The sequence below is a fragment of the Plectropomus leopardus genome, chromosome 5, assembly GCF_026936395.1.
Source record: "Plectropomus leopardus strain MGB_pleo_1.0 chromosome 5, ASM2693639v1, whole genome shotgun sequence".
Classification (NCBI taxonomy): Eukaryota; Metazoa; Chordata; class Actinopteri; order Perciformes; family Serranidae; genus Plectropomus; species Plectropomus leopardus.
The window spans coordinates 33406945-33421207 of NC_142180.1; the positions used below are offsets into that span (position 1 = coordinate 33406945).

Here is a 14263-nt window from a genome sequence, read left to right on the forward strand (position 1 = left end):
TTTTTTGACAATTTTCAAATTCCCCCCCAAGTTAACTTTCAGATCAATTTCTTGTCACCTTTTACTGATTTTTTTTCTTTCATTTTGCATTTTGCATTTTGTCATGTCATGCAAGTTGCTCATTTTGTTTTTTTTAACTTGTTTTTAAAAGAAATTGAGCCCTTTCTCTCAGGTTTCAGAGGTTTAAATGTTTGTAAAAGGAATCTAAATGCAACACAAGAAAATTGATGTTAATCCAGGTGTTCGAGGGTTAAAGCTTCAGACTGGAAAAACCGTAATTACAGACATAAATGTAAAGTATTTTGATTAGCGAGTGGGTGGAGGGGCAATGAAAGCAGCGTTCCAAAGGTCAAAGGTAAAACTCAGCTGATCTCTCCATCATATATCGGTCTTCTGAAGTCACATGGTGAGAAACAGTTGCATCAAACCTAATGGGTTAGTCAATAAATAACCAGGAGAATTGTAAAGTCGAGCCACTTCGAGATGCATCTTTATAGTTAACTAACGGTGCGCCGCGCTGTGAGTCGAGCCCTTCTCATGCATACATCGTGTCATATTACTGCGAGCGCTGCGTAGAGGTCAAGGTCAGAACCTCTGTTGGACCCAATCAAATACCTATCACACATAATATATCTGGTTTTTACTGCACAGAAGCTGAGCCTCTTGGCGTCGGTGCAAACTGTCAATTACCAGTAATTTGTAATAAATAGTTATTTAATTAATAATCAACCATGTGCTTCGCCTGCTTTTATGTTGTTTATCTGCAAAATAATTAACCTGTAATTACTGCTGCTGGAATCCAATTATACAACATTTAAATTATTATAAAATTTACAAAAAATAATGAAAACATGACTACAGAATAACACTGCTATTTTAGCTTTTAATACGGAAAGAATCTGAATAGAAACATTTGATTAAATGAATTAAACAATAAATCTATTTGTGATGATATTTATATACATTTGTTCACTTCCTCACATGGTTTTGCCGTTTTTCTAAAAGTAAAATAAAATTATTTTCACATTTAATTTTTGTAAAAAAAAAATACAGAAAATGAAAAAGAATGAGAAGAGATGAAATGATTTGAATAAAGAACATCATATACTGTATATCATGAATTTATTTTAAACCCAGATTCTGATATTTTTTAAATCAAGAAAGGGACATTGGTATTTAAATGTCAGCAGCCACTGAATACTTAATTTTGAAATTTAACTAACTCTGACTGCATTTGCAATTTCATTGAAATATTTTACTTCGAAAACCATGTTACTGAATTTATTTGCTTGAATTTAAATCAATTAAAATGTAAAATTTCTTGATTTGGATTGTCAGAAGCTGAATTTGAACCTTTTTTTGATGTTCACAAATTCAGATCCAGAAAATTCAAGTTTCATAAGGCAAATCTTTTATTTATTATTTAGATCCAAATTAAAATCTTTTTTTCAAATAATTTAGTAGTTTTTTTTTTAAATTTCCAAATCAAAAAAAAAAAAAAGATTAAGGTTGCTCAAAATAAATTGTTTGTTAAATTCAATCAAGGTCAGATCTAAAACTTCCAGTTTCAGAATAAAAAAAAGATTCCTGCTGCTCAGAGTTAATCATTTGTCTAAAATCAGTCAAAATCTGACCCGGGACAGGACAGGACCTACTCGCCTCCATAGATATTTTACCTATTTTTTTGCAGAAATTTGTGACATAAACAACTTTCAATTGCTTTTGCTTTTGCAATTAATAACTCAACATTAGTGAATAAATGCAAACTGTATTTGTGACTTTCTAACACCTTCATCCAAAGAAATATTTTAAATGCACTTAAAAATGTGTCTGTAAGTCTGATTTACCATATGCATTTAGATCGTTTCATTATTTTGTGTTTAAGCAGACAGCTGGGAGATTTTGTTTTCCTGAATTCTGCCTGAGCGTTCATTATTTTATTGGCCGTGTAGTAAAGCCTCACAGTATAATGACAGTTGGTTATGAGCTGTTGTTTTGAAGCCAGATGATACTGGATCACTTTACAGTATCATCTTAAGGCAAATTAAGCAAATTGAAGTTGTTTTTTTTCTTTTTTGGTTGTTTATTTAGTAGAAATAACTGCTAAGATTTTGTTTGTCAGTTTGTGATAAAAGGAGCCGGAGACGAGCATGACAGGCTCTCCAGACGTGCATCTAAGAGGCCCCGAGGGATCTAAATCTGGGGAGCGTCTCTCACATAAAACTACCTCTGATGACCAAAGTAGATTAAATGCATCATGTGGGACTCTTCAGGCTGTCTTTGGAGTTCAATTTCAGAAGGAAACATCATCTCCTAAGTGTGTGTGTGTGAGTATGTTTTGCTGAAACACAAATACAAATCCCACATTTGCCATAAAACCAGCCATTGCTCCGAGGCCAATTTAGGTAAATATTCCATAACATACATGTATTATCATCCTCACTATCAAAAGATCCGCCCTGAGTCTTTAAAGCTGAACCCACTGAACTCTTCTTAGTATCGCACTAAATCTACAGTGATTATTTTATTGCGCTTTGGGAGTACCTGAAACATCATCCAAGCTTAATCATTGACTCAAATTCACACCATTTATTTTAGATGTAATATGCGATGTTGTTACAGTCATATCTCTGCCGTATCTCTCGCTATAAACTCAGACTAATAAGCAATAAATGTGCCTGTGTGTGTGTGTGTGTGTGTGTGTGTGTACACATGCACAAACACATGCATGCTCAGGCCTGTTTAAAGATAGCAGGTAGGGATAATGCGTAGAGATACACATTAGTTGTTTATGTTACAGTTATGGTTATAAATACTCACATTGGTGAAATTGCAGTAAAATGCACAAATAGTAAGATGCTCCAGTGTGACACAAAACCAGTCAGTCCATCATAATTAATTTACCTTTTAATTTACAAACAGAGGCATTGTAGTTGTGGGAAAAAAATCCATTTAATTTAATTTATTTTATTTATGAAGCCCGTTATCACAAATAACAGTTTGCCTCGGAGGACTTTACAGCATGTGACATCCCTCTGTCCTTGGACCCTCACAGCGACAAAGGAAAAACTCCCCCCAAAAACCCCTTTAACGGGGAAAAATGGGACTGATTATCCAAGCCCCCCCCCCCAAAAAAAGTTAAATGAAAAGAGTGGTTTTGTGTACAGTTTTTCATTTCTAAGTAATTAGTGTCTTAATTAAATTAAAATTGTTTGAATAAATCACTTGATAGAATGAAATTTGTATTAAAAAATAGTAAAAGTTCTGAATCCCTTCTCACCCCTCAAAGGTACAAAATGGTTTAATCCGCCCTTTGTCGTGTCTTTTCCCACAAACCAAATTTTTAACACGTAATTTCAAAATGCACATGAAGAGACATGGACCCAGACAGGAGGGCTGGGGGGCCACAGGGACTGCTCATGCACAGGGCACAGAATTTGGTGCTACGCCCCTGATTTCAGACTAAATTTTAAAGAATAAGTAAATTTAAAGTGTTAAAGAGTTCCTTTTGCTGAGCCCCTCATTAAATGTATGGTCCTTGTGCATACAGAAGTTATTTGGATTTTCTTTTAATATTGTTCTATTTAAATGTCCAGAAGTATGAAGTGTTGGGGAGTAACTAGTTACAGGTAATTAAATTCTAAAATAAATGTATATATAATAAAAATACAGTTGTTTATTAAAATGTTGGTGATTACAAACAGCATAAAGTTGATAAAATATGTCATTCTTTCTGTTGCGATGCATCTTTTGCTCTGTAGGAATACACTTTTTTTTTCTTACTTTGAGTCACCTAAAAGTAGACTCTGATGTAAACCTTGGAGATTTTAAAAACAGGATGAAGGAACTTTTTAACAATGAATGCACATGTCTGCTTTCTGAATGCTGCTTATTGGCAGTTTTCTGTTTCATGTTGCTGGTGTGTGAATTTTTATGTTGCTTGTCTCAATTTGTGCTGTTGCTCTTTTTCACAGTTAAATAAAGATTAAATAAAATTAAAAATTAAAAAAAATATATATTTCTCAAGAAAATAAACATAAAATGCAAAATTTTTTTAAAAAACATGCATTATTTAGAGTGAAAGTATCTGGTGAAAAATTTGCAACCAAAAAACTTTTCCCACAGAGAACAATTTAGAGGAAATGCATCTTAGTGTTCCCTGTACAACCACCAGGGGGCAGCTCCTTAGAAATGACTACAGTATTAAACTATGGTCCTCAGTCTGTGCTTCTGGTTACCTGTGGCTCAGACTCAGTTTATACCCAAAATATGGATTATACACATATACAACAGTTTTATTTTATCACTAAATCCGACCAACATGTTGTTCTGAAAAAATAATGATGATAAAAGAAAAAAGAAACTCACACAAACTACAGTTTTCCTGTCTATTTCCGAATCAGTATATATAATGTGTATTAATTCACATAACAAAATCATCTCTTCGCTCTTTATCAAACCCTTTGTGTCGCACATGCAGATGCACCGTCCAGCCTCCTGTACTCTGCACATTTGTGCGCGACCTTTGAACTGAGAGCAGCGCGTGTGCTCGCTGCAGCGCTATAAAAGGCGCGCGCAGTGTGCAGGAGAGCAACAGGTAACTCAGGTGAAGCCTCCCGCTCACCGCTCACAGCTCCGCTGCAGGTGCGTATCCCGCCGCCATCCACGCGCTGCTCAGGGGCCGCGTGCTCACAGACAGAGACGTATTATCGTAATCGAGGACATTTGTAAAAGTGATTTGGGGATCGAGGGAGCGCGGGAGAAAACTGTGAGAGATGATGCTAATATTTTGGTATTTATGTGATGTCAGAGAGTCCTGAAGGTGATATGGTGTTTCTTTTGTATATATATATATATATATATATATATATATATATATATATATATATATATATATATATATATATATATATATATATATATATATATATATATTAGTTTGTAGTCTAAAATCCTTGCATTGAAAAAGTCATTTTATGTTTTAAAAGGTGATCTGCACATGAACACAATTTGTACTTCTTCAACTTCAGCTTTTGCTCCCCCTGCTACTTCCAATTTTATTTTGTACAATTACATGTATATGACTTTTTTATGTGATTATTTGACTTTTTCGTCCTCAGACAGTCATGGCTCCAAGACCACAAGTGGGGACTGATTCCCCCCCTACTCTCGGTATGTTCTTTTCTTTGGGTACTTGCTCAAACTATTTTCAGGGTCTTAAACACATTGAATAACTCAAAAAAAAAAAAAAAGACTTAGTTGGTGTTAAAATGCCTTTGATAAATATTTCAAAGGTCAAAAAATTCTCAGGCATGGGATATTCGATTTTATTTTTTTTATTTTTTATTTTTTTTGATGTTGCATTGTAAATGCAAAATGTGAAATCTGCCATTTTTTCTCATATGACTTTTATGTTACAGTAAATTTTTTGGCATAATTTCCCTTTAGCAGGTTTAGTTGTTGTAAAATTGGTCTTAAATATAATTCCAATTGGCATTAAAAAAAGTCCTGAAGATTTAAATAAAACTTGCCTTAAGCTGAAGGTGTGTTGCTGCCACCTTCTCTAACATTCCCTCCTTTTTATCTCCGTTAGATGACAAAACTCAGACTAAAGATGTGGCCATCCTGCCGGCTTACTCCACCGTGGACCTTGTAAACGAGGAGTCAGAGGATCCCTGGGATCTCCCCGAGCTCAAAGACACCGGGGTCAAGTGGTCAGGTGAGGCACCTGTGCCATTCTCTGCGCGGTGTGTTCACCTTTACAAAACCTGGCTCTGATTCAGCGCTTCATTTTCCTCTTACAGATCTGGACACAAAGGGGAAGATTATGAGAGTGCTGACGGCTCTTGTGAAGACCGCTCTGCTGCTCGGACTCCTCTACCTGTTTATCTGCTCGCTGGATGTCCTCAGTTCGGCTTTCCAGCTAGTTGGAGGTAATTAAATATCTTTATCACCTCCGATCACTGCACATTTAGTTTATTTGCCTGGTAATGTCAAGTCCGACAGAGTGCTGCTTATGTAATGTGCATGGAGAGCTGTGTTTTTGACCTGAGGGTGTGTGTGTGTCTGTGTGTCTGTGTGTGTCTGTGTGTGCAGGCAAAGCTGCTGGTGACATCTTCCAGGACAATGTTATATTGTCCAACCCTGTGGCCGGGCTGGTGATCGGGGTCTTAGTCACAGTGCTGGTGCAGAGCTCCAGCACCTCCTCCTCCATTGTGGTCAGCATGGTCTCCTCTGGATGTAAGCAGCAGCACACACACACACACGTGCACTTTGCATTTGTCGACTTTGTTTCTCAGAAACATGCATGCATATAAAGTGCATTACACATTAACCCTTTTAAACCTGGATCAGTTTTATTGTGCTGCGTTGAGACGCCTTTCACATATATTTAAACATTTGAAACGTGTGCAGATTAGTTCTATTTCATTTACTCATTGAAGAAAAAGCAATCAGCAATTTTGAATTAAACTTCCGGCAAATTATAAAAATGACCCTAAAAAAATATTTTTTTTTTAGTTGAACAACACAGTGCTCTCCACATTCTCAAAGACAAGAGACAAACAATAAAATGATAGTAATAATAATAATATTAATAAATAAATACAGAACAACATTGACAATAATTTAAATAAAGAGAAAATAAAGGAGAAAAAAACACCATCTATATAAAAAAGGCAGATACATTAAGAAAGATTCTCTCAAATAGACCATCATCCCCCTTCATTCATGCCGTTAGTCTTTTTAAGGGTGCAACGTTACATGTTTGGCGTCACCTCTGCATGACTGAGGGATGGGTAATTTCCTCTCACTTCTATCCCTCAGTGCTGAACGTGCAGTCTGCGGTGCCGATCATCATGGGCGCCAACATCGGAACATCCGTCACCAACACTATTGTGGCTATGATGCAGGCAGGAGACCGAAATGAGTTTCGCAGGTAAATCAGAGCATGTGATGATAAAGAGAGGACTAATATAACATTGTAGATAAAAATAATAACTGCAGAAACAGAGTTCAACACTTCGTTCTTTCACTTTTAGGGCCTTTGCCGGAGCTACAGTCCACGATTTCTTCAACTGGCTGTCCGTGCTGATTCTTCTGCCCCTGGAGGTCGCCACAGGTGTTCTGTACAAACTCACTCACCTCGTGATCAAATCCTTCAACATCCAGACCGGAGAGGACGCCCCCGACCTGCTCAACGTCATCACAGACCCTCTGACCGAAGCCATCATCCAGGTAGAGTCAGCGACTTTGAAATTATCCAAAAATATGCAACATTACAACTTCAGCTGGGTATTACTTAGACAATTACGATACCAATACCCTAAATCCATTAACACTTTAGCAAATAGGCTTGATTTCTTTAAGAAGAAAATGGGAAGAAGGTAATGAGCAACAAAAGAAGAAAGATTGTGAAAAAGTGCTTAAAAGTCATAAAAATTCTGGAAGATAATTTTAAATATATAACTATGATCATTAAGAATATAGTTTTTCCGTAGCTTTTTTCCCTCAAACATTTTTTATACTAATTTTGCAATTTGTGGAACATTTCTTACCAAGTTGCTTATTGCCTTTTTTCTGAAGTTTTTGAAAGAAATTGCATTATTTGGTTTAAATACTCGTAAAAGGTGTCTAACATCTATTTTTTTTTTAAATAATTTACCTAATCCCTTGTCTTAAACTCACCATGATGGGAATTAAGGCAGTGGAATCTCCCATATGCAGAGTGAGAAACACAAAATCACCAACAAAACATATCCAAAGTATCAGTTTTGGGTATTTGTACAATAAGCCTTAGATTCATACCTGGAGTAAAAAATATTAAAAGTATTACACTGAACTTGGTGGTGATATTCCTTAAACCAACTTCAGCTCACTTGGTTTTACACGGGACACAAACACTTGTCTCCTGGGGGAAAGTCCTGTGTTCCTCATCCACTATCCAAACCTGCCTCATTACAGGGACTACTTCCTTATTTACTCCCGTCAGTGCATTGGTCACATGATCACATCCGTCCTGATTACATGGATTATACACGGCTTACTGGCTCATGATCACATAGGTTATCTACAATTTTGGTGCACTACTTTCTGCAGGAAAACATTCAAATAGTGCATGAGAACAGCCTGAACATTAACATAAAGAACTTTCTCTAACATGTTTTTATTTTGTGTTTTCTTAGCTGGACAAATCCGTCATCACTGGCATCGCCACCGGTGACTCAGCAGCCAGAAACAAGAGTCTGATCAAAGTGTGGTGCAAAAAAGAAGTAAACACGGTAAGAAATCAACAAGAGCTGCATCACATGCATAAATTATTAGTTTGCCGCACACAGAGCATAACACAGCAGCAGTAAAAACACCTGATAAAGCTATGGTTAGCTCTGCTTTCTCCTGTTAATGATTGATATTGTCCGTCTTGTATTGTGACCACAGTGATCGTGTTGTTAGATCATGCTTTGAAGGTGTGTTATTTTATAAAAATGTTAAGTATGATCATTTAAAGATTATCATTAGCATTGATTTGAAGCTGTTGTGGTCCTGTTTCTCTCAGACTTACTGGAACGAAACAGTGGTGAACTGCACTGCCGGTTCCGTGTGCTGGGAGGAAGGAAACCTGACCTGGACCCAGTTGAATTCGTCTTGGATCGATTACCAAGAGAAATGTAAGCGTGCATCAGTGAATAAACCACGGTCGGGGGGAAAAAAGAACATTTACAAAGCAATTTGGATTATCTGATCCGCTGGAGCTCAGTGATATACGAGACACAGCAGCCCCCTTCACCCAGACCCTCTGAAGTGCGGACAATGACTACCTTTGAGTCGTTACAGTGACTCAGCTAATGCCCTCTCTTGACCCGTCTACCTGCTCAATAGCTCTATTCATGCTGCCTCGTTGAAGCACCTGAGTGCCACATGACCATAAAATGTTCAAAGTATGCTGCCCCCAATTAAAGTAAATGCCTTTGTTTTGTTTTGAAAATTGCATGAAAGTCAGTTTTATCAGCTCCATTTATCAAAGAAAGGTTTGCTCTAAAATGAGTCATGCACACGAGGCTACTTTTAGCCGTCACATAATGCTAGCCTCAGGTGGACGCTTTAATGCCAATCATCTCTCTGACCGCCGGTTACAGGCACTCACCTCTTCGCCAATGCTAATTTGCCGGACCTGGCGGTAGGCCTCATCCTCCTGGCTCTGTCTTTGCTCATCCTCTGCACCTGCCTCATCCTCATCGTCAAGCTGCTCAACTCCATGCTGAAGGGACAGGTGGCCGTGATCATCAAGAAGGTGCTCAACACAGGTAAGCAAAAAAAAACCCCAAAAGATTTCCCCCCGTGGTTTCTCCTGCCTGTTTGATAGTCAGCACATCTGCACTCGGTGATGATGCTTGATGAGCAGCACAGGTACAGCCTCCCTGGTGCTTCTGGCTCGTCACCAGGTGCTCCAGTCCTGTTGCGTGACGAAGAAAGCTCAGACACAATTACTGTAGTGCTGAAAAAACTCCTTGTTTGCTCTGGTGGTGAGGTTGTAATGTGTGCAGTCACACTGTGATCGCTTCGTCAGGTTTATTGCTCACCTCCTGTGTCTCCGTTTGACTGCAGACTTCCCTTTCCCTTTCGCTTGGGTTACTGGATACATTGCGATTTTGGTGGGAGCGGGGATGACCTTCATCGTTCAGAGCAGCTCCGTGTTCACCTCCGCTATTACTCCTCTTGTTGGTAAGTTGTTATTTACAACTTTACAACTTATTGACAATACAGCACAAATTAAAGACAATACACAGCAACACAGTACACCTTTAGATTTCAGTCTAGCCTTGCAAATTGTAAGCACTTTCTTTAATCAGTTAATCAGTAAAATTAACATTTGATTAATAGATATATACAAATTATAACAATAGCTAAACAGAGTTTACGAAGTGCTCTGACAAACAAAACAGAAATGGGATACAGAGATACATATCTAACAAAGGAAAGCCAACAGTCCCTTTGAACACAAGAAAGAAGAAACTAGGATAGATTTAGGATAAAATTAAAACCAGAGGACAAATATTGCAAGATGCAGGTCGCATAATATCAATATGCAATAATACAAAGAGATAAACAAAACAACAATAACAGAAACAAAAAAGCAATCAAACCACAAATAAAAGGAAATAAAAAAGATAAAATATTAATTAAAACAATGAAATAAGTAAAAAGAAATAAAAATATATGAAAAGGAAATAAAGCGATATCATCATAAAAGCAAGTCTATAAAAAATGGGTTTTTTGAGAAGTGATTTAAAAGAAATCACTGACTGAAGACCTACGAAGAATTATTTATTTAATTTCTCTCAATTCATTGGAGGTAAAACTCGTTCTAACACAATTTTACCACTTCTTTCCAGTCATCCTCCACATATGCATTGTCCAGCTGTATTTTCTTAAAATCTTGTTATAATTTTTTAATGATAGAGTTATTTACATCCTGTCAATCTTCTTTCTCCAGGTATTGGTGTCATCAGTCTCGAGAGAGCTTATCCGCTGACACTGGGGTCAAATATTGGCACGACAACCACCGCTATCCTCGCTGCCATGGCGAGCCCTGGAGAAACACTAGCCGACTCCCTGCAGGTAAGATGCAGCACAAAGTATTTGCCTGTTTTTAGGCGGATTACGATCAGAATCATAATATTTTCAGCAACATGCATACGTATGGTTACTTTTCAGCTGTGTATTTTATATTTTTTTGTTGTTTATTGAAGATTAGTTTACTGTACTTTGTAAAGCAACCTTGAATCTCTTTAAAGGCTTTATATAAATCCAAGCTTTTTTTTTAATTAATTTGAATAATTTGCTAAATATTGAATATTAACCACTCAGCTGAACATGGTAAACATATCCACTAAGCATCACCTTGCGAGCATCGTCAGTGTGACCATGTCAGCGTGTCGATGTTAGCCCTCAACTCTATTGTTTAATATTTTCTTTGACGTCTGACAGTTATATTTTTGTTTGACTGTTACATGTGGTTTGTTTTCTAGATTGCACTTTGTCATTTCTTCTTCAACATCATGGGTATCCTCCTCTGGTATCCAATCCCGTTCATGCGGGTGCCCATCAGGTTGGCCAGAGCGCTGGGGAACCGTACGGCCAAATACCGCTGGTTTGCCGCACTCTACCTCTTCCTGTGCTTCCTGGTTTTGCCTCTGTCTGTGTTCGGCCTGTCGCTGGCCGGCTGGAAGGTCCTGGTCGGCGTCGGCGTGCCCATTATTGCGTTGGCTATCATTGTGATCATTATCAACGTGATGCAGAATCGCTGCCCCCACTTCCTGCCCGAGGTCCTCCAAAACTGGGAGTTTTTGCCCCGGCCCCTGCACTCCATGGCGCCCTGGGACAGAATGGTGACCTCGACTTTGGGCTTCTGCGGCAGACACTGCTGCTGGTGCTGCAAGTGCTGCAAGTGCTGCAGGAGCTGCGGAAAAACAGACGAGGACGAAAAGATAACGGGGAACAAAAAGAAGAGTCTGGAGATGTACGATAATCCGGCCATGTCGAGAGACGAGGACACATCGGATGCTGATAGAGCGACACAATTTTAATATTATTAAGTTAAATTTATATCTATAACTCAATGCAATAATGTATTAGTCACACAGCTCTCAGGTTGCGGTATGCTCATGATTCCCCACTAAGCACTGTCGTAAACGCTGTCTATCACCACCGTGCTGGAGACTGTGAGGTGTTGGACGTGTTGTTGTGAACCTGCCGTTTCTGGGCGTCTGATGTTTATTTTATTATGTCTTAAATTTATTGTTCAGACTCACTATCTGCTATAATATAACTATGGGTGGTATCGAATGTCATGACTTGTTTTTGTATTTTATATGACGTGTGAGAGGTCGTTGGTTTTTTTTTTCAACTTTGTAACGTTAAAATTTTAAATATGTTTAATGTAGCATTTAATATATTTGTTATTCTTCAGTATTTAAAGGAACAGTGTTGGGGATTTAAAGGCATCTATTGTCAGAAATGGAATTTAATATTCATAATAGCTTAGTATGAGCCGTTTATGTCTACATAGGGAGCGGGTCCTCCTTTAGAGTCTGCCATGTTGTTTCTACAGTGGCCCTGAATAGACAAACTAAATACTGACTCTGGAAAGACCCTTTTTACATATTTATGTTGAAGTGAAGGCCGATGTTAGTTCTTCATGCTTGGAGGGGAGGGGACGGGGTATTCAGTTGATTGCAACCTACAGCATGACCACTAGATGCCACTAAATCCTACAAACTGCTCCTTTAAGACTCAATAATATTTGTAAATTAAAAATTTATTATTTTTAAACTAGAGTTTCGTGACTTTTTTCACCTGGCACATCATTTTCACACAGATAACACAAGTTTGGTATGAACTGTTGTTTATAGTTACTTGTTTGTCATTTTAACCCTTTGAAACCTAGATTGAGAACAGTTTTCTTGTGCTGCATTCAGAAACATTTCACAAGCATTTAAACCTCTGAAAGATGATAAAATTGGTTTGATTTCTTAAAAAGGGGAGGGGGGGGGGGGTTTGTTAAAGGTGAAAAATGAGAAAGAGGAAGAAAGAATTATTAGTTTTTTTAAGCTAGGGGAAAAATATAATTCTAATAATCATTATATTGCATTTAAAATTATGTTACACAAAGAATATAGAAAAAAAAGATTTATCATTATTATTATTATTTTAAAAATCCACTTTTTCCAGGCCATTTCCTTTCCTTTCTTTAAATACATTTATGCAGTTTTCTAGATAATTTTCTTGTATTATTTATTTTTTATTTTTTTACTAATTTCTTGGTAATTTTTGGGTCATTTCTTGTTAAGTTGCGCATTGCCAATTTTCTGGGGTCTCAAAGGGATAATCAATTCATTTGATAGTCAGCTTTGATAATCCTGGTCGTGCGTGTGTTTTGCACATGATAGATCAGAAGATTTACTGGTTCCCTGTAAGGGTGCTCAGTGAAAACAACTTCAAGTAGCAAATAAGATGTTTTTATATCTGATTTTCCTTTGAACAGTAAGTTTGTGACTTCACACTGAAGCATCGGGCAAAGTCTGTACTGTGTAATTGGAGCAATATCATCCAGATAGCTCGTGATTACATTTAGTAAGCAGTTTTTTTTAGTTTGTGTGAACAAAAGAAATGACCGGTGCAATTTTTTTCAATACTCTATTCAGGATACACAGAAAAGAAATCCAGGACTTTGACAATACATATAATTGAGGAAGAAAATATTAAAAAGCCTTTGTTGTAGTAGCTAAATTATTAAAAGAGCCAACATGTTTTTACCACTGCTGGTTTTTGTCAGGATTTTAAAAACCTTTAAAAAACAGTTTAGAAAACATGTTGCCTCTTTTAATGATGCAGCCACTACAAAAAATGCTTTTTCATATTTTCCTCCTCATTTGGTGCCTGGATTGCCTTTATATCCTTCTGTTTCCAGTTTGCCATGAGCTTCCCACACAAGGTTTTGATCCATGTTTGTCAGAGCAACCCCTTTTAAAAGTTGAGGCCTCAATACGGCCATTAACCCTTTGAAACCTGGATCGACATCACATTTGTGCTGCATTTAGACGCCTTTCACAAGTATTTAAATCTGTTGGACTCTGAGTAAATTGGTTTGGTATCTTTTTAAAACATGGGATAAAAGGAAATTAGCAACTTGGCAAGAAATGTTCTGCAAATTGCACGAAAATAGTAGATTAATAATATTATGATAATAATGATATTTATCAATGTTTAATATTATTTCACAGAATTATTATAATTGTAAGCCTTTTTTCAGGTATTTTTTCTGTAAGTTTTTGAGTGTTTTCCTTTCCTGATTATTATTATTATTATTAGTAGTAGTAGTATTTATTTTATTTTATTTTATTTTATTTTTAAAATAGTTTTTAATTTTCTTGTACTTTTGACCAATTTCTTGCAAATTTTTCTGTCACTGTTTTATTAAGTTTTTCATTGCCTTCCCATGTTTTTTTTTTTTGTTTTTTTTAAAGAAATAAGGCCAATTTGAACAGGTTTCAAAGGGTTAACCTAGATGTGCTGTTGTCTTTTGACCTTGTGAGTCCAATCAAAGTGTCTGCTCCTCCCACGCTGCTGACTGTCCAGGAGCAGCAGTGGACTTCTCGTACTGGACACTGAGATAAAAGGGAGACTTTAGCCACATATTGTTTTATTTATTACTTAATTATCACTCTGTGTAATTTATGAGGGCAGTGGTCAATGTTGAGTTATG

At 37.0% G+C, this 14263-nt stretch overlaps 1 protein-coding gene across 2 annotated transcripts; it reads left to right on the forward strand.

Annotated features, from left to right (window-relative positions):
• The first annotated feature begins 4510 nt into the window (after window positions 1-4510).
• On the forward strand, window positions 4511-12330 carry LOC121963154 (sodium-dependent phosphate transport protein 2B-like). 2 transcript variants are annotated; one of them, XM_088078009.1, is made up of 13 exons: window positions 4511-4644; window positions 5121-5172; window positions 5594-5719; window positions 5805-5933; window positions 6097-6240; window positions 6826-6937; window positions 7041-7236; window positions 8184-8279; window positions 8555-8666; window positions 9135-9302; window positions 9604-9720; window positions 10493-10617; window positions 11028-12330. In XM_088078009.1, the coding sequence occupies exons 2-13, from the start codon at window positions 5127-5129 to the stop codon at window positions 11583-11585; spliced, it is 1929 nt and encodes a 642-aa protein (XP_087934135.1). In that variant the 5' UTR covers window positions 4511-4644; window positions 5121-5126; the 3' UTR covers window positions 11586-12330. The 2 variants fall into 2 exon arrangements, with proteins under 2 accessions (XP_087934135.1, XP_087934136.1); XM_088078010.1 differs by having other exon boundaries at window positions 4627-4644; window positions 5125-5172.
• Window positions 12331-14263: the final 1933 nt, after the last annotated feature.